At 38.6% G+C, this 21546-nt stretch overlaps 1 protein-coding gene across 1 annotated transcript in view; it reads left to right on the forward strand.

The window, feature by feature from the left end:
* LOC124619211 (ninein-like protein) overlaps positions 1 to 21546 on the forward strand; it is a 152201-nt gene that overhangs the window by 114372 nt on the left and 16283 nt on the right. The window contains exons 16-18 of the mRNA XM_047145431.1: positions 1608 to 1734; positions 13386 to 13501; positions 17765 to 17908. Coding sequence (XP_047001387.1) covers positions 1608 to 1734; positions 13386 to 13501; positions 17765 to 17908 — 387 coding nt within the window. The remainder of the gene's footprint in view (positions 1 to 1607; positions 1735 to 13385; positions 13502 to 17764; positions 17909 to 21546) is intronic.

The raw sequence follows: 21546 nt of genomic DNA on the forward strand, positions 1-21546 counted from the left end.
GGAATGTGTTAATTAATGATTTACAGTATTCAATTATTTTATATTCATGTCACATTTTGCATTTGCACTCAAATTAGCTGGCAGAGGATATCTGGAAGTTAGGCAAACAGTTAATGGAGAAAAATATACATTAGCTGACCATGTGACTGAAAGTGAGGAAAATGCATGTGACTGAAAGTGGGGAAAATACTTTGTAGGTGATCAATAACCAGAAATTGCGTGAAATGCTACAAAAGCAGATCAGCACCAAAAACAGATAAGCATTAAAGGACTGTGTGGACTATTTAAGATTGAGGGCAATGTAGACAAGGAAAATACCTGGTTTTGGATGACTAGTAGAACCTTTAAAAAGGGAACAGAAGAAGTAACTAATTCTGGCAGCAGAAGATGCAAACTGCAGGCTTTGCAAAAAAACTGATGAAACACTCTGCACATTCTGAGCTGTCACAAAATGATGGGATACATAGATTTGAAATCAGAGCCACAACATTGTAATCCAAATATTACTCTGGAACTGTTGTCAGAAATATCATCTACCATTGGAAAAGATCTGTTGAAACAATAATCCAGAAAAAGTGATCAAAAATGAAATAAACTGCTGTGGGACTTCCATTTACAGACTAACCAAACATTGGAACGCTATACACTGCACGTCATAATCTCAGAGAAAAATGAACAGTGGATAGCTGAATTGATGACAAAGTTAGACAGCTTACAAGATATGAAGACCTGAAAATCAAACTTCAGTAGCTGCAGCATAAATCAATAGTTCTTGGAGCATGTGTTGCACTATTAAAAGATCTCAGTGGGCAGTCAAAACCATTGGCATAAATAAAACCACTTTTTTGGGGGCTGCACATATTCTCTGCCAATACATCACTCAGTCCTAGTCAATTGCAAGTGTCCGACTGGTGATTAAATGTGAAATACAGCACTGTGTTTTTGTTGATTATATTTACTGTTGTCTGTTGTGTAAACAAATATTAATAACAACAACAAGAATCATCATGATCACCATCTTTTAGCATTGCTGGATGGGATCCCATTCTGTGCGTACACAGACTGTTCAGTCCATTTCCAACATATTGTTTCTAATTTATCCTTTCTTGAGGGTCCCCCAAGTTATGTTACTTGGTTAGCATAAAGGTCTCTCATCTGCCTTTGCATATAAATAATAAGTTGTGGTGGTGACAGGCCACATACTTGCTTAAGCTACTGATGCATTCCTTTAGCTTCTGTATATTTTCCATGGGACACATAATTTGATGTGATATTTTTATTGCGTGCCATAGTTATTTGTAACTTGATAATTTTCTAATATTTACTATAGTACATCTTTAAAAATCTAAAACATGACAGGCTCATGTTGACACAGTTTCTCATGAACACCATGGCCACATCTTTTCCCAATTGATAATATGTTAAATTCTGATCATCCGTTCTGTCCACCTCGGAAAGCACTAAATTTTTATCTGATGCATTTTGTTTCATTATGCGTAATTCATTATTTATTTTGCATAACTTTTGATTTTGTTATTACTTTGTCTGTGTATCAGGCCACATGTCATATTGATTTGATTTTCAGTGTTGTTCTTATATTCCATCAGGTGACTGATTTAGAGGAAGAATGTGAAGAAATGCGACAGCGGTATGAGCAAGAGGTGGCAGAAAAAGACCAGCAACTAACTCAGTTACAGGAACGAGTTAGGATCTTGGAAGCAAAACGAAGTAGAGGTAAGCAAGTATATGATAGGTTGTAACACCAACCACAGTGCAGTGGATATCAGTAGTTCCTCACCCCTCACCCCCCCCCCCCCCCTCTCCTTTTGTGTGTGTGTGTGTGTGTGTGTGTGTGTGTGTGTGTGTGTGTGTGTTTTCAGTGGAGTGCAATTGTAATACCTTATTAATGTTAAAATATTAACTACATTTGGAAATACTCATGAAAACTTGTTTACACAACAAACAGTTGTGTACCCATGAAACACAGATAAAATAGCTGTATTCAATTGAATTGAGAGCTCCATTGTTGAAATATGATTTTTATTTTAATAAATGTTGGCCTAATTATCACAGAATATGTATGTTGATCCATTCATTTAATCCTGGTGTGTGTTTACCTTGAAAGTTGTTGGCATTATAAATGGTGGAAGGGGCATTATTACAGTTACATGTGAAAAAGGAATCTTTATGAATGCATAGTGGTAAACACAAAAAGAAATTGAGGAATTAAGGCGATAAAATCCAAATAGATGAAAGTGAGAGGTCATCACAAAAGCTGCTATGAAAGTAATTTTGACATTGACAGTAGGCTCAAGGGATTAGATCCTTTGCAAACTTGGAAACAACAAAGTGTATGCTTGAAACTTGAAGGTGGATATTAATAATTGACACTGTAATATACTTTTGAGAACTAGACATAGTGAATGCCTGTCCTGTTCTTATGGTTTTTTTCACCTTCTCTTTGCTTTGAAGAAGTGACCTGTCAGCTTGTTTCCCAACTGAACATATCACTTTGGTTACAAATCAATGATTAAGTGTCCTGACCATTTTTAGAATAAATTGTTGCACTTTTTATTGTAACTTTGAAATAACTTGTTACACTTTTTTATTGTAATATTGAGAATAAATGTTTTCAGTATTAGAGAATGTGTGTCCATCATGTAAGTTGGCAGACAGAGAAGTGCTTTTCTGCCAGTCATGTCCACTGTTGGGTACTGTAGCATTTATGTTTAATCTTGTCCCTAGGCTATAATGAATCCTTGGTCTTTCTGACCAGAACCTAACCATAATAATCACAACACACTGTTATAGTACCATTGCAACATTGTACACAATTTAGGTGTTGAACAACAAGGTGTGAAAGACAAGAATAATGAAGATGATGGTTGGCTGTTGCTTGTTGCAAAGACATGCATATTTTTGTACCCAGTGTATCTAGTGTGTATGCTCACTTTATCAGCATTGTGTTTGATAATTGGAATGTTCATAAATGCTTATAGAATAAGTACAGAGTGTACTGTTGTAAACCTTCCTCCCACATGAATCCCATGTGCTGAATTAGAATTCCAGTAGGGAAACTCGCCTTTCACAGACAGAATTCTTACAAACTGAAGTCCACATACAATTCTGCCTTGTTCCTCAGCTTGAATTTGTTAATACTTATTCCCCTATTTCTGAACCCACTAAGTGTTCTGCTGTATATCTTGCTTGGCAAGCAACTATTGGAGAAAGGATATAATGAAGAACAGCTTATCTGTAGCCTTGCAGTTCTTTTTTAAATTAATCTTTCACTTTGTAAAAAATAAATAAAATGTGTTGTGAAACTTCCAAACAGATTGAAACTGAGGGCGCAAGATTGAGACTTAAACCTGCTCATTGCCTGTCTTGACCAGTGCTATTAAGATCTGCAAGAAACTATTATGTAGCTGCAAGTATAAATTTCACTTTACTGTGAAAACCAAAGTTTGGAAACTCTGTCTCTGCATGCACACTGATACTCTGAAATCCACTGTAGATTGTATAGCAGGGGCTGCTTTGAACATAGCTCATCATTCCCTTTCCTGGTCCATTTAAAAATGGAATGAGGGAAAAACGAGTGCATTTATGCTTCTGTAAGAGCCTTTCTTCCAGCAAGATGATAGAGAATGAAACTTATGATTTTCCCTCTAGCACATCAGGGGACTGGAAAACTTCCAGAGCTTCTACCCATAACTACTAATATTGTTCTGTATCATTCCCCCCCCTCCAAGGTATTATAGAAGCGCATTACTCTGCCTGCTGGAGAATGGATGTGCTGATGCATCCACTACAATCACAGAATTCGTCCCCATGTGAAAATCACTTGTACTCCTAGTAAGAGACGATGATCTGGACAACTGTGTCCTGCCTTATAGAATATTGGTATCATCTTGAATTGTGATAAACCTCCACTCACTCTTTGTGAGCTGCATGCAATTTAGTGACTGCCAAACTGATGACAACATCTTAAGACACTGGATTGAGGGTGCCTTAGAGGGTTAAAACTGTTGTGCATATGTCCATCACTTGTTTCTGTAGTGCCAGTGTAACTTGTAACCTGATATATGCCTCTCACAAGATTGCCCTTTCTCTCAAATTTAGGTGCCTGCTGGCCGTGATACAAATGGTGTACACATTGTAGAAGTGCTATAAACTGTATGATTCCATATACTCATTTCAAAGATTTGTGCCATTCTCATATAGATGATGGTGGGAAATGTTAAAATCTGAACAAAACAATAAAAATATAGAACTACATACATGTTCTGTCACTAGTTGACAGTACTATGGGAAGGCTGGATTGCTACTCACCATATAATGGAGATGCTGAGTCACAGACAGGCACAACAAATAGATTGCTAAATAAGTAAGCTTTCAGCCAAAAGGCCTTCTTCTGAAGCAGACAATATACAAACACATACACACACACACGACCACTGTCTCTGGCTGCCAAGGTCAGACTGTGAGCAACAACGCATGATGGGAGAAGCAGTCTGTAGACAGAAAGGGTGGAAAGGGGGGGAGGGGGAGTGAGTGGAAAAGGAGAGAATTAAAAAGGCTTTGGGTGTTTTGGTAGAATAGAAGGATGGGTACTGCTGGAGTGGAAACAGGGAAGGAGATAGGAGGGTGAAGAAGAAGTGGGGTTACAGGACCATAGAACATATTGTAGGTACAGTACAGCATTGAAGTGAAGAATATTATGTTAGGCAACGTGCTCAGCTGCTGGGTGGTCCAGCTGGGGTCTACAGTTTGTCGGTTGCTGTTCGTGCGGATAGACCGCTTATTGGTTGTTATGTCTGCATAGAATGCAGCAAATTAGTTGCAGCTTAGCTTGTAGATCACATGATTACTTTCACAGATTGCCTTGCTGTTGATGGGATAGGTGGTGCTTGTGATCGAACTGTAGTAGGTGGCAGTGGTGGTGGTGGTGGTGGTGGTGGTGGTGGTGTTGGTGGGAAGATGTATGGGACAGTCTTGCATCTAGATCTGTTACTCAGATGTGAGCCATGAGGCCAGGGGTTGGAAGCAGGATTGGAGTGGATGAGGATATTGTGTAGGTTCGGTAGGCAGCAGAATACCACTGTGGGAGGGGTTGGAAGGATAGTGGGATAGGGCATCCTCATTTCAGGGCATGACAAGAGGTAATTGAATCGCTGGTGGAGAATGTGATTCAGCTGCTCAAGTCCTGGTGGATCTGAGACAAGAGGGAATGCTCCCTTGTGGCCGGACGGTGTGACTTTGGGAGGTGGTGGATGACTGGAGAGCTATGGCTTGGGAGATTTGTTTCTGTAAAAGGTTGGGAGAGTAATTTCGATGTGTGAAAGCCTCAGTGAGACTCTTTGTATATTTAAAGAGGGACTACTTGTCACTACAGAAGTGATGCCCCTGGATGGCTAGGCTGTGTGTATCACTAGTTATTTTATGTTAATTGGAGATTTTGAGTATATCCAAACATTTTCAGTAAGTTTTTCATGGATTTCTTATAGTGGCTGCCAGATTCCACAGAAAATGATAACTTCAGACACCACATTTTTTGGGATATTAATATGGGGTATCAGTAGCATTTTTACATTTTGGCCAGTAAGTCACACATTCTCTAAATGATACGATGTATGTGATTACTGAGAACACTGTTGATGAAATTTTTATGTTCTTTGTATTGTGTGCTCAGAAATTTGCTTCTTGTTCTTGAATGTGGCATAATGTGACTTCCACACGAACTGGAATAATCTTTTGGGGTAGGGTGTGTGGAGCAAAGCTTGACTAAGAACAGCTGCCTTTATGTGCCATATTATAAAATAATGTGAATGAGTATAGCTTGCATCATTTATCTGGTATGGCTATATGTATCAGTTTTTGGCATGTGTTTTGTACATAAAAATTACAAATAATAAATCAGACAATGGAAAATCCAGGATGGAATGTAACAGTATTATGAAAAGGAAAGACATGACTGCAATCTCAGGCAACTGAGGCCTCAGTTGCCTGAGACTGCAGTCGTTTGTGAGTTGTGTTTATATGAGTGTGTATGTGTGTGTTTGTCATCTAATTTTGACGAAGGCCTTACTGACCAAAAGCTATATTTGTGACAAAGAATAAACCTTACATTTGAAGTGTATGCCTATGAAATAAGTTGGTTTAAGCTCTGAATTGGCATGAAGTCTGATGTAAAGTACCAGTCAATACTTTCTACAAGTACCAGAATCTAAAGAATAAAATTTGATAAAATTTCTATAACTATACCTCCCTACTGATGAAACAAGTCTTCACTGTATCTACCAAAGACTGAACATGAGTACAGAAAATATCAGTTGGAAATATTCCAGAGTAAATATAAACTGTTCCAGCAGACAGCTGCTCACAGATATTGCAAATTAATCAAACAATGATTTCTTGGATTTTAAATTTGAGTCTGACTTTTTAGAGAATTTCTGTCATCCAGTATTCGAAAACTACTTTCAGTGTGACTTCAGTTTTACAAGGTACAACCAAACAATGTGCTCAAGAGGCACTTTCTTGTAATCATGCAGGACATACTGATGAATGGTACCATACTATCAGTATGCCTCATTGCACGTACATCTGACAGTTATCACTGTGAACTGTTAGCAGCACAGCATCTCTAGCCAGCAGTTCATGTGAGACCATTAGCCAGCCAATCTAAAGGCCAAGTGGCTGCCCATTCTCATTTGCAAATCACAGTTTGGGTATCAGAAGAGATGCTCTACTGGGAATGCTGTTTATATGTACCCTAACCACATTTTACAAACATTAAATAATAAAATAGCATTGGTTGGTATTTTCTAGAATCTATCTAAGGCATTTGACTGTGTTAACCAAGTATATTCATAGAAAAATTGAAGTTTTGTGGGATTGATGGTACAGCCGACCAGTGGATATTTTCATATCCAACCAAAAGAATGCAGAAAGTTGCAATAGTAATTCCACAAATTTAGTGGGGACATAATTCAGACTGGGGAGAAATGACTTACGAAGTGCCACAAGGCTCAGTCTTAGGTCCAGCATTGTTCCTCATATATGTAAATGGTCTACCTTGTAACACACAACAGACAGAATTTAGTTTTTATATCTCCTAAGTCTGACAACATCCACATTGCGAATAACGATTTACTTCAGGCACTTCAGCAATTACGTGCGTTGCTTCTCCCAGTGCAACTTATCAAGTTGGAATCCCAAGAATTTAACACTGTCAATCTCTTCTGCCTGCTTCTTGTCATATTGTAGGAATATACTGGAGGAAAACTCGTACGAGTTCTGAACTACATATAACATGTCTTCTCAAAGTTTATTGACAAAGAACTGGTGAGGAACCATTTATTAATGGTCATGAAAATGTCATTAACCATTCTTTCTAAGACTATACTTGAAGTGCTAATTATTGCAAAGTTTATGTCATCTGTAAAAAAAAAAAAAAAATAAAAAAATAAAAATAAAAAAAAAAAACTAGATATCTGGGAATGTTACTGATGAAAGGTCATTAATATTCAGAAGCAGAGTGGAAGAAAATGTGCAGGCATTAGCAGTTAAGGAGATGCATTCAAAGTTGCTTGAAGGAATGAAAGGTACAGGGTATGCACTCTTCATGAGCAATTTTTACAATCCTGTTAGCCTTATAGAGGGGCTTCTGTCAAAGTAAATTTAAGATACTGGAATTCTCCAAGCTAAGAGGAAGGACGATCTGCTGCTAACACAACAGTGGAAAGGGGTATGGTGTGGTAGGGAGAGCGAAGCTGGGGGTCTGGCCAATTTTTAGTGAATACAGACATGCTTGAGTTTAAACTTACAACAAATGGTTTGAGAAAAAGTAAATCACAGCTTATTGTTGAATATAATAGACTAATTATGAAGAATGTTAACAGATAAGATCAGAAGTCGGCCCCTTATGCTCGAACTCGCATAACATCTCTTTGTCATTAAGTCAATTGGAATACTCTTATACTAAATGATGCTAAATAAATCATTTTTGAAAATAATAAATGCAGCGGCATGAATAAAATGAACCTGCACAATTTACGTATAGAAATAATTTCAAAACTTTTGATCAACTTAAGGTGAGAACTTGTGACATCCTTGCTGTCAGTGTATTTTCTGTTCAAATTTTGTGCTCTATTTATAACCAATAAGATTTAAACTAAAAAAGTATTGTGAACATTACATCATTAGACTCATATGTTATCTTTTTGTACCCCTTCTCAATCACAATGGATTGTTGTGGAAAAATTTTAAAATTTGTTTTATATAAGACATATTTATTAAAGTCACAAAATTCTGCTGGTTAGGTAAGTCAACATAAGGTTATGATTGCTGTGAACAACAGGAGCCACTGAACAGTAATTTAGCTCATGAGTTTTCTGCATTCACTCCATTGCCTGTTACTAGTTTCACTTCCCATGCATGTTGTATGTCAGGGGCATGTGTATATTTTCTGTGGGAACTTCATAAATCTCATGTCACAGAGGTGGTTGGGTGTTTTTATGACAGTTAGTTAAAAAGATGTGCATTTAAAGAAGTCAGCAGTTCGGGATGGTAAGATTTGATCATACTTGCTGTTGTGTTGGTTGAAGAGCCAACACCGTGTTACTAGAGGAGGCCGAAATGCACGCGTTTTAGCTCACTCAGGCTGGCGTGAGGAGGGAAGAACTATACTGACGTGAGGTCTGGAACATGACAAGGAATTAGAATTCAGAAAGCGGACGTAATTAGTTTGGTACTTAACTTTAATCCATTAATGATGAATGTCGCTCTTGACAGTACATGATTCACAATATTATCTGTTCAGAATACATTCTTGAAGAATATGGTGCCTTGCTAGGTTGTAGAAAATGATGTAGCTGAAGGCTATGCTAAACTGTCGTCTCTGCAAATGAGAGCGTATGTAGTCAGTGAATTATCACTAGCAAAGTCAGCTGTACAACTGGGGCGAGTGCTAGGGAGTCTCTCTAGACTAGACCTGCCATGTGGCAGCGCTCAGTCTGCAATCACTGACAGTGACGACACGCGGGTCTGACGTATACTAACGGACCGCGGTCGATTTATAGGCTACCACCTAGCAAGTGTGGTGTCTGGCGGTGACACCACAGACATCACTAACTTAACTGGATGCTGTCAAACTGCCCATTGCTATACTCCATGTGTTTATATGGTAACCAGTCTTTTACCTTTGTGAGATTATTAGCACCTACTATCAGGTCAGTACTCACAAGTAACTAAAAGATACAGTGGCAGAAATAGTGAAGCACTGTCCCATAAGTCACTGAACAAAAGAATTAAGTGTAGCACAAAATGCTGCCCATATTAACACAAAATGTCACAGTTCACAGGCAATATTATCATTCGACAATACTGCATTCACGTGAAAGAGATAGTCAGTGCCTCCTACCAACCATAACACAAACGTCAAAATATTCATAAACTTCTTGAGCCACAAAAATCAATTGAAAGTTTTTTTGGCATCGCTATTAATGATTCTTCACATATACAGGTACAAGTATTTCTGTAAACAAACTGTGCATAGCTGTAGCTTGAACAAAAACTGGGAGCTTGTTAACTGGACCAGGGCTGGCTGGTGATGTCTGACTATTCTAAAACAGTCGTATGAACAAATCGTTATTTTGGAAATTACACGATCATTTAACAAACAGCTAGGTACAACATTGATACTCCGGATGGACTATAAGTTTTGACTAAATTGTGGTGTACAAAAATGTGGTAATCTAAGAATTTAGAAAAGTTTATGGAATCACTTCATGCATCCACACTAAGAATGCCCAGTTCACAGGTACCAGCGCCACATTAAAAAATTATTTTACATATGCTAAATTATTCAAAATCATAATTAGTAGCTTAATTAATGAGTAAGGAGTCAGAAAAGTACTGTGTTAAAAGTTCAGAACCTAACAAGCCAAAAGGTAAAATAAGCAGTAGAAATTATGACAGTATGCAATTTTCAATGTCTATTATTTCAAAAGTTAATTATTCATGCAAAATAAAATATAAAAGTTGAGATGCCGGTTTTTATAACAAATGGCCATACTACTTTTACTGTAGGTGGAGCAAAGTCCAAGCTTTTCAAGTATTTAGGCAGGTTACATGTCACATATGTTCAGTATAAATAAGGGTATGATAACTAGCATAACAACTGGGGAGAAGATTATCAATCATTAGGGGAGCAGTCATTGAAGTGGGGTCGTTCCAGCTTGCTGTGTCACAATATGAATTAAGTAAGATATACCCATACCAACAAAATTTGACAATTTCACAACATTAAGTGAGTAAGATATATACCAGAATTTATTTATTTATTTGTTTATTTTGATGATTCAGTTCATTAAAGGCAGTCCAAAATAGATTAGTTGCAGCACTTAGTTTTTTCTAAAAGTTTATCGTTGACCGTAATGACCTGTATTTGGCATTGTGCAGCGAGGCAGGGTATTGTAATTAATGTTATTAAGCTGTTATCTGTTATCAACAGTTTTCTTCATTTGGTTCAGAAGATACAGTCTTCATACATACATACATACATTAATACTTGTTCCACAGATAATGAATATGATATTTTGTAATGATGTGGAACATGTCACTTCTTCTTCCTCCTCCTATCCAGACTGAATAGTAAGCAAGGCTGATACATAATTCATCATTCACACATACACTCCTGGAAATTGAAATAAGAACACCGTGAATTCATTGTCCCAGGAAGGGGAAACTTTATTGACACATTCCTGGGGTCAGATACATCACATGATCACACTGACAGAACCACAGGCACATAGACACAGGCAACAGAGCATGCACAATGTCGGCACTAGTACAGTGTATATCCACCTTTCGCAGCAATGCAGGCTGCTATTCTCCCATGGAGACGATCGTAGAGATGCTGGATGTAGTCCTGTGGAACGGCTTGCCATGCCATTTCCACCTGGCGCCTCAGTTGGACCAGCGTTCGTGCTGGACGTGCAGACCGCGTGAGACGACGCTTCATCCAGTCCCAAACATGCTCAATGGGGGACAGATCCGGAGATCTTGCTGGCCAGGGTAGTTGACTTATACCTTCTAGAGCACATTGGGTGGCACGGGATACATGCGGACGTGCATTGTCCTGTTGGAACAGCAAGTTCCCTTGCCGGTCTAGGAATGGTAGAACGATGGGTTCGATGACGGTTTGGATGTACCGTGCACTATTCAGTGTCCCCTCGACGATCACCAGTGGTGTACGGCCAGTGTAGGAGATCGCTCCCCACACCATGATGCCGGGTGTTGGCCCTGTGTGCCTCGGTCGTATGCAGTCCTGATTGTGGCGCTCACCTGCACGGCGCCAAACACGCATACGACCATCATTGGCACCAAGGCAGAAGCGACTCTCATCGCTGAAGACGACACGTCTCCATTCGTCCCTCCATTCACGCCTGTCGCGACACCACTGGAGGCGGGCTGCACGATGTTGGGGCGTGAGCGGAAGACGGCCTAACGGTGTGCGGGACCGTAGCCCAGCTTCATGGAGACGGTTGCGAATGGTCCTCGCCGATACCCCAGGAGCAACAGTGTCCCTAATTTGCTGGGAAGTGGCAGTGCGGTCCCCTACGGCACTGCGTAGGATCCTACGGTCTTGGCGTGCATCCGTGCGTTGCTGCGGTCCGGTCCCAGGTCGACGGGCACATGCACCTTCCGCCGACCACTGGCGACAACATCGATGTACTGTGGAGACCTCACGCCCCACGTGTTGAGCAATTCGGCGGTACGTCCACCCGGCCTCCCGCATGCCCACTATACGCCCTCGCTCAAAGTCCGTCAACTGCACATACGGTTCACGTCCACGCTGTCGCGGCATGCTATCAGTGTTAAAGACTGCGATGGAGCTCCGTATGCCACGGCAAACTGGCTGACACTGACGGCGGCGGTGCACAAATGCTGCGCAGCTAGCGCCATTCGACGGCCAACACCGCGGTTCCTGGTGTGTCCGCTGTGCCGTGCGTGTGATCATTGCTTGTACAGCCCTCTCGCAGTGTCCGGAGCAAGTATGGTGGGTCTGACACACCGGTGTCAATGTGTTCTTTTTTCCATTTCCAGGAGTGTATTTGCATGTAACTCCACACAACTTAACATTTCAGAGATGCAATGTGCTTGCCAATTATGCCTGTTTAGACATATTATGCTGTTACTATATTTTCTCTTTCTTTTTCTTCGGTGAATATAATGTTCCCTTTTTTCAATATAGAGAATAAACAAGGTTACTAGATAATCATAATGGAGTATCAGAATTCATCATTCACACATACTTGCATTTATGAGGGCATGCTAAAAAGTAACGCCTCTGATATTTTGTATGTGAAAACCCATAAAGCTTTTTAGATAAAACAAATGTTGTTAACGTCTTTCAGGTCTACGTATTTAGTTCTCAACATAGTAAACCTAGCAATGAACAAATTTCTCCTAACGAGAGACCAGTTTGTTGATACTGTCGCTGTAGAATGCTTGACTTTGTTGATGGAGCCACAGCCTCACATCTGCTTGCACCACTTCATCACTATCAAAGTGAAGTTCTTGAAGGTGTTCTTTAAGGTTTGGAAACAAATGAAAATAAGATGGTGCCAAGTCAGGACTCTATGGAGAATGATCAATGACAGTCAGCTTGTTGCAGATGCCGTTGTACTTGTGTATGGTCTTTTAATTTGAAAGTTGATTACAGCACGCACTTTCTCATGCACTGACATAGATTAGTTCCACACAGCCATGTTACATGCTACAATTTGGAGCCCTCTAGCCCAAGAGAGCTGCAGATGTGTAGACATGAAGAATAAAGATGTAGAATGTTAATAACATTTGTTTTATTTAAAAAGCTTTAAGGTTTTCACATAAAAAATTCAGAGGTATTGTATTTCAGCAAGCTCTTGCTAATTCTTAAGAGATGATAATATCTCAGAGATACAATGTATTTGCTCATTATGCCTGTGCAGACGTATACTATTATTATCAGATTTATTTTCCTAATACATTTAATTTTTTTTGCTCAATCTACATCTTCTGTCTATTTCTTAAGTAGTCTTCTGTAGATTTCCAGCTTTTCATGTAAAACTGTTTTTTTTTCTCCACTTATGTTTTGTGAATGCTTTTTTTCTGCTCATGTTTGGTCCTTTTTTATTTCACTTATTGTGAGCAATTTCAGGAGAAGTTGAAAATACATATCACAAGTATTACAATAATTGAAATACCAGACTCAGATTTTTCATTTATGTTTTGTATTTGCTAGTGGTTACAAATTACATCTAATAGTTATTTTTTCAGTAGTTCAATAACTATAACTTCTGTGTTTTCCGTACTTTCAATCACAAACATATTCTATCATTCAGGAAGAAGACTAGATGTTGCTGTGCAAGTAGCTGATCTTGAGAATTGCAGTTGGGAAAGTGATAGGACATTCGTTGTTGAGCTTGATGGTGGAAGAAGAGCAAGTCAAAGACTGAAGGTAAATCTCATAATTCTAATTTTGGTTTGAAAATTGGTATTCACTATAGTTCAATTCTTTTATCTTGGCGGCTCGCGCATGCCCACCCAGACGCGGGAGATTGCTGCGTTGCCAGTTGCACACGACGCACGCGCCAAAAGAAGCAGCGCCATAGTATAGCATAGTTCACAAGCTTACGTTTAGGGGGGAGCGCGCAGTTTATGAAGTAAAGCCACCACAGCCGCATTAACCCTTTCACTGCTACACAGACGTGCTCCCCGCATTCCGCGCTGTGCGCGATTTTGTCACTGCACTGCTCGCCTGTGCAGACACATGGTGTTCTGACTGCTTTGACACTCTTATTCAATTCCATAAAAACTATTTGGCCCAAAAATTTGATTTTTACACCTCTTCTTGACTGATACCTTCCCCCCATAAATGACTTAATTTTGTTTCGATGTTCAACGCAGTTATTATGCAGCATTAAATATAGTAAACCCTTGCACGAAATTTTGAAGAGTTTGCAGAGGTAAAAGTCCATAGAGTATACTTTCCGTATGGTCGATTTTAGTTGCCACAATGTTGAGAATGAAATGTGGACAAGATACCTAAATTTCATATAAAATTTACTGTATAACAATATCTCATTTAATTTAAGTACCACATAGGTGTCGTATGTAATAATGAGAAATATTCCATCTTTTGCGACTGTAAAAAAAGTTTTATTTACATCGGGCACGCTTAGCTTTATTTTAAAGCACTTCAATCAATCAAAAGGAAGTAGACAAAATACATTAAACAAAACTGTGGACTTACCAGTAACATTAGGACTTGAACATACTGTCTATCAGTGAAGTGCTCTGAGCTATGTCAAATATAATTTTTGTGTGTGGCAGACACAAACAGCATTTATTTGCTAAAACACTGATCAGCCAACACAAATGTTGAATATTGTGTTACCGCAGCACAAAACTACGAAAGGTCACTTGGCAATGGAGGAGACAAAATACTGTCCACTGATGATGCTTCTAAAGAGAGAAAAGTGTCGGGTCTAAATAAGTCGCTTATTACAGTTGCAGAAGAGGAATATATTTCAATACCATTGGTAAAACTGCGACTGTGGAACAAAAACAAGAAAGAGAACATGAGTACCATTGTGTATGTGCCATACCTTTCATTGACTGAAGTGCTTTAAAATAAAGCCAAATGCGCCTGGTGTAAATAAAACTTTTATTACAGTCGCGAAAGACGGAATATTTCTCAATATTACATACAACACCTACGTGGTACTTAAATTAAATGAGATAAAGTTATACAGTAAATTTTATATGAAATTTAGGTATCTTGTCCACATTTCATTCTCAACATTGTGGCAACTAAAATCGATCATACGGAAAGTATACGCTATGGACTTTCACCTGCAAACTCTTCTAAATTTTGGGCAATGGTTTACTACATTTAATGCTGCACAATAACTGCGTCGAACATCAAAACAAAATTAAGTCATTTGTGGGGGGAAGGTATCAGTCAAGAAGAGGTGTAAAAATCAAATTTTTGGGCCAAATAGTTTTTGTGAAATCGAAAGATAAGTGTGTCAAAGCAGTGGGAACACCATGTGTCTGCACAGGCGAGCAGTGCAGTGATGACAAAATCGCGCACATCGCGGAATGCGGGGAGCACCTGTCTGCAGCAGCGAAAGGGTTAATGTAGAGACAAAGCACTAGAAATTTCAAAAAATTGCATTCAAACGAATAAAATTCGTGAATAAGGCACTTCAATATTGTTTTTAAATATTAAGCACCACACGAGGTTTGAACTCGTAGCTTTCTGCTTAGCAGCCTAACACCTTAACCGTTACGCTAACGCAACTCGTCTGACAACAAACCTCCATGAGGTTTCTAACACGTCATGCAAAACACTGACAAACACTGTTGGTATGACTATGAATTACTCACGCTTCGTCGAAGTACAATAGGAAATAAACGATTACCACTGTTCTTTATTGCGAAAAAACGGTTCGTGAGATTGATACAAACACCTTTCCTTTCTATCGCCTGAATTAGGAGTATTATTGCTTGTTTGGTTTAATTAAATAGAATATGAAGCAATTGGTATAAAGAATGTTTTTTCCAAACATTCTGTAAAAGAAAGTCTGCTATCAAGACATTGCTTTTGTTCTATTACTTTATTTATGACTTAACGTTTCTAAAACTGAGGACACTCGTCTGTGCTCTGCACTGTAGTCGAGATCTGGCAACGTCGTTCTCTGTTCATTGGCTGACTGTGTTTTGTGACGTCAGATGTGCAGAACGAACCCAAACTCGGTCGCCAACATAAATGACGTGCACTTTAGCACAAAATTACTATCGGTACAAACAGATATTTATCTTAGTGCCAATACCTATTTTATGTCAATAAATGACTAATATCTGAGTCATTATTTTTGTTTCAAATAATAATAATAATAATAATAATAATAATAATATGATGATGATGATCATGATGTGAATACTGGTTTCTTAATCTACTGAGGGATATATTGTTCTGCAACAGCTTCTGAGAAGAGGTAGGTATTGTATGTAGAACACTTCGAATGACAGTGAAAAGAGTTCATGTCTACACACATCTTCCATTAAAATTTTTGTATTATAATGCAACTAAGAATGAAACAATTTTCACTGATAATAATGCAGCCACAAATTTTACAGACAGATACACTGATAGACCGAATCGTTTTGACTACCTGCCTAATGCCATGTTGGTCCATCCAGCATTTTGCATGGTGTGGATTTGACAAGTCCGTGGTAGGCTCTCGGAGGTACATGGCACTAGGTGTCTTTGATACTGGCTTTATGACACAGGCACTTATCCTGCTGGAAGATACTGTCAGCTTTGTGGAAGACATCAGTCATAAAGGGATGCAGATGGTCTGCAATAATAATCACATAGTCCACAGCTGTCATGGTGCCTTCGATTACTACCAGCTGGCCCCATGAAAGTCAGTGTTAATGTCCTCTGTAGCGTGATACTGGCCCCCACTGGCCTCCATGCCTGGTACTCGTAGCCTAGATGATGTTGTATCCGAGCATGATCATCGACCTGGTGTAACAAGAAATGTGATTCATCTGACCAGGAAACATGTTTCCATTGATCCATGATTCAATCTTGATGATTCTATGCACACCGCAATAGTATTTGATGAGTCATTGAGTCAGGCATGAGAACATGTAGAGATCGTCTGCTGTGGACCTCCATGCTCAAAAATGTACATTAAGTGTAGTTCTATGAAACAATTGTGTCTGGAGTCAGTATTGTACTCTGTCATTGTATCTGCCTATTCTGCTTTACAGAGCAGGCAAGCCTCGTACCACTACCTTCCATGATGAGGCTTGGACGTCTCGTGGTTTACCTTCCTTCAGCAACTTCCCATAGATTCTCACAACAGCAGCCCATGAACTGCTAACCAGCATTGGCCATTTCTGAGATTCTTGTCCCCAGGTGCCAGGTCATAACAATCTGCCCTTTGCCAAAGTCACTTACGTCAATGTATTTCCCCATTTGTGGCCCATATCATCACTAGAATGATTTTCCGTTTGTCTCTGCTTCACTGATTACTATCCTTGCCACATCACATTCCACCAATCCCACTAGGTGGCATTAAGTCTCAGAGTGGGCAGTGATTATAACGTTTTGGCTCATTGTGTGTTTAGGCCTGGAAAATAACAACTCAGATGTTATAGCACTTTTTCTCTACTTCAGTAAAAGTTACCTACTTCCCAAACACTACAGGTACCATACAACCTGATGCCTACTTCCAGTTAAACAAAAAACTGGAGAAGAAAATCTGAAAAGACACCTACCATCAGTTAACTGAAATAAGAACATTTGGAGCAGGACTGACAGAAATAAGTGAAAAAAAAGACATATCATTACTTGTTTCCAAATCTGGTATTTCCATAAATGTGAAGTATGATGTACCTTCCTCCATTTGCTGTTGGTACATAGGAATTACATTTTCTATGACACTTTGTATTAATTTCATTTTTTTTCTTTTTAGTTTAATGCATCCTGATTTTTTTTTTTACTTGTGTTGTTAGATTGTATTTTTGTTCTATATTTAGTTCTAACATTTAAACTGTTGAAGACCAAGTAAAAATTACACAATGACCAGTGCAAAAACTGGTGAATTGTATGTATTATATATTTTGTTTCACCATTGTGAGTTACAATTCAATATCAGGAGTCAAAATATTATTCGCTTCAGCAAAATTATGTTGTGTACAGATACCAACTATAAATGGTTGTGCAACACCAGAAACCGGTTCATCTTCTGCAGAATCAACCACTCGTCATACACAGAAATTAAAAGGTGCAGTCGAGTGTGATCATCAGTATTCCCAACAGCACAGAGATACTTCATCCAGTGAGGTTAGTGTTCTGTGAATTGCTTAATTAATTTATAAACAGTAGTTATGATGTGACTATCTGCCTCTGCATCCTTAGCTGTCAACAATATCTTAAGAACGATCTGTTCCATATAAGAACATTTTTAATTTCTTGTAACTCATGTGAACATCATCAGTTTCTTTCTGCATATCTTCTGCTATTTTTTAGTTTGGTGTTCTACAGCGCTTTGAATTTACTCTTTAAATTATTGTTTTTTTTTTCTTTTTCTTTTTTTCCAGATATGTTTGTTATCTCAACAACGTGAAGCATTTACCTTCTCCCTAGGCTTTAGAGTTATTTCAGTATTCACTGTTGTGCCAGATCACCATGCTCAGAGTATTGGATCTGTACATTATAAAAACTTCCTGGAAGATTGCAAGTGTGTACCGAACTGGGGCTCTAACCTGGGACCTTTGCCTTTTGTGGGCAAGTGCTCGACTGACTGTGCTTCGCAAGCAAGACTCACCACCCAGCCTTACAGTTCTGCTTCCGCCAGCAACTCGTGTGCTACCTTCCAAACTTCTCAGAAGTTCTCCTGTGAAACTTCTGTAGTTTGGAAAGTGGAGATGAGATAGTGGCAGCAGCAAAGCTGGTCACAAGTTGTGCTTGAATAGCTCAGTCATTCAAGCATTTCCCTGCCAAAGGCAGAGGTCCCTGGTTCGATTCCCAGTCCAGCACTCAGTTTTAATCTGCCAGGAAGTTTCATATCAGCACAACCTCTGCTACAGAGTGAAAAATTTACTCTGGGCATTACTGTTTACGGATTGTTGATTCTTTGTAGTTTCTTGTACATTTTTTCTATTCTTTTTCCTAGTTTTCATCATCATTGTGTAATAGGAACATTTTAATTTCTTATTGTCACAAATAACTTTTGAATTCACCTATCCCTTAACAGCCTCTTCTCTCCAGTTATCTCTGTTATGTTCTTTATGCACATTGGCCCTGTCAGTACATGGTACATACTCCAGCTAGGACCTTTGTGTAGTTTCTTTTCATTATAACCATCGACAGCATTTTTATTTTATTTGTGGAACTGTCACTATTTCAACTTTCCTTTATGCATTATATTAAACAGTTCCCTCAGCAATGTAATGATATACTGTTCTCTCATTTTTTTGCCTTTTCCCTGTTTGTTGTAATGCATCAAAACTATGTAGCCATTGTATGGTTTTTCTCATGTGCAGTACAACAGTCTCAGTCTCCACTGTACCTTTCAAAATTGTCCTTTTTACCAGTAATATATATAATAGAGGGAAACATTCCACGTGGGAAAAATACCTTGGGTTGCAAAAGCTTGAAATTTGTGTGTGTGTTTGTGTTTTTTATTGTGTGTATCAACATACCATCACTATCTCGTTTGGTAACATTCCACGTGGGAAAAATATATGTAAAAAACAAAGATGCTGTAACTTACCAAACGAGAAAGCGCTGGTATGTTGATAGACACAATAAAATAAAAAAACACACAAACACACACACACAAATATTCAAGCTTTCGCAACCCATGGTTGCTTCATCAGAAAAGAGGGAAGGAGAGGGAAAGACGAAAGGATGTGGGTTTTAAGGGAGAGGGTAAGGAGTCATTCCAATCCTGGGAGCGGAAAGACTTACCTTAGGGGGCGCGCGCACACACACACACACACACACACACACACACACACACACACACACACACATCCATCCGCACATATACATAGACACAGACATATACAGACATAATATTTCTAAATCTATTTTTGCTGTTGTTCTGTAAGTGTACCTTTTCTGTGTCACTGTGTGTTCATTTCATTTTCATGCTTAGTTTATTACGCCATTTTTTTTTTTGAAGCTTGACCTTTTTCCAATCTACTTGTGCTGTCTGTTTATTTTGTGTTTAGTTCTAGAATTTACCTATTGCAGACTGTAGATAATAGGTTTTCACTTATGGGTCTTGTTGCTAATGCATATTCTCTTCTTCTGTCAGTTTATTTTTCCAATCTCCCAGTCTATCAAATCTTTTCCATTACAAATTGTGTACTCGTACTGAATCAACAGGAAGTAATTCTAGCAGTTACATAGTTTTTAGAATGGGAATGTGGTAATTCACCCCGAAATTTTCAACAGGAAGTACTTCTAGCAGTTATATAGTTTTTAGAATGGGAATGTGGTAATTCACCCCAAAATTTTCCCAGATAAAAAAGGAAAAGAAGAGAGTGCAATCTGCAAACTATATTTAAAAATTTCTTGCAGTTAATAAGCTCACCAGATAAAACATTGCTACCCTGATGTTTTAATAATGGAAGCTGCCAGTGGTCTCAAATGAGGTGGTTTAGGGCAACTGGCATGGTGTACTGGCTAGTGTTCAGGGTGTAAGTAAATGTGGCATAGTACAGTGCCTGTCTCATTCAATGTCTGTAACATGAAGTTTAAAGCTGATATGATACAGGGGCAGAAGGGGGTACCAAAGGTCACCCTCTGAAGAAAGTAGCAGGAATTACGTGTGTATCATCACGTACAGTGCCAGACATTTTAATTGAAGCGAAAAGAAGATCACAATAGACCGATACAGAGTTTGGAGGAATTCACACTGCATGGACAGTTGGAGTAGAGCTGAACACAAGAGCCCATTTCTCACTCCTATCAGCAAGTTTTCTTTTCACACTGTAGAAAGAAATGCCAATAGTGTCCCATAAATGATTTGAAACTATTTTTCTCATCAGTCAAATTATGTATCTGCCCGTTTAGGGTTGGCATGAGATATTATTTTGATCATGGACTATAGGAATTTTTCCAAGAGATACGTCTACACAGGGTGTTTAGGGAGTCACTCTTTGTGACAGTTTCACAGTAGAGTTTCCCAGTAATCCAGGAAATATTTATCTTAGTATAATGCTAGTCATGGACCACAAGAGTTACCAATCAGATTATTAATTTCAATTGATAATGATCATCACCATGCTTAAAATCGTACATACAAAGGGGGAGCTTGACAGACAAATATATCCAAACTACATAAATGCAGAATCAGAAATCAATTTAAGCAAAATGGAAACGTTCCCGTACCTGAGCAGATGCAGTATACTAAACATATTGTGTCATTACATATAACAATGGTACAGTTTATTGTTTTGTACTAAGTGTAAAAGAATTTTCCAGTGGGGGTTAGTGCAACTAGATATAAAAGCACAAGTAATTGTGCTTAATATCATATATAAAAATAAAATGTAATGAGGAAGGGACCTCTATTTAAAGTAAGTGTAACTAAGTTGCAATATTACACAGTACTGTCGCACTGTGCAATTGGTAGTCAAAACGAAAAAACTGAAGCTCACTAATAAATACAGTAGAGCAGAACATGAATGCACATGCTGCATCCACTTAACAATTGCAGTCACCCAAATGGCTCACAGTTTCACGCAAATAAATGGAAAACAATTGTCACCGGACATAAAGAACACTGTTGTCACACATATGATCCATTAATAAAAGCTACAGATATAACTCTAAAACTGTAGATTATGGCTCCAAAAAATATCTGGTATGAGCATACAAAATGTGCCCAACTAAAGATCAGTCAAAAGTTCAGTAGTATGTACTCTGTAAATCAGAACAGCTGTATAAATGGATCTAAAACACACTCC

This window comes from Schistocerca americana, chromosome 6 (genome assembly GCF_021461395.2).
Source record: "Schistocerca americana isolate TAMUIC-IGC-003095 chromosome 6, iqSchAmer2.1, whole genome shotgun sequence".
Classification (NCBI taxonomy): Eukaryota; Metazoa; Arthropoda; class Insecta; order Orthoptera; family Acrididae; genus Schistocerca; species Schistocerca americana.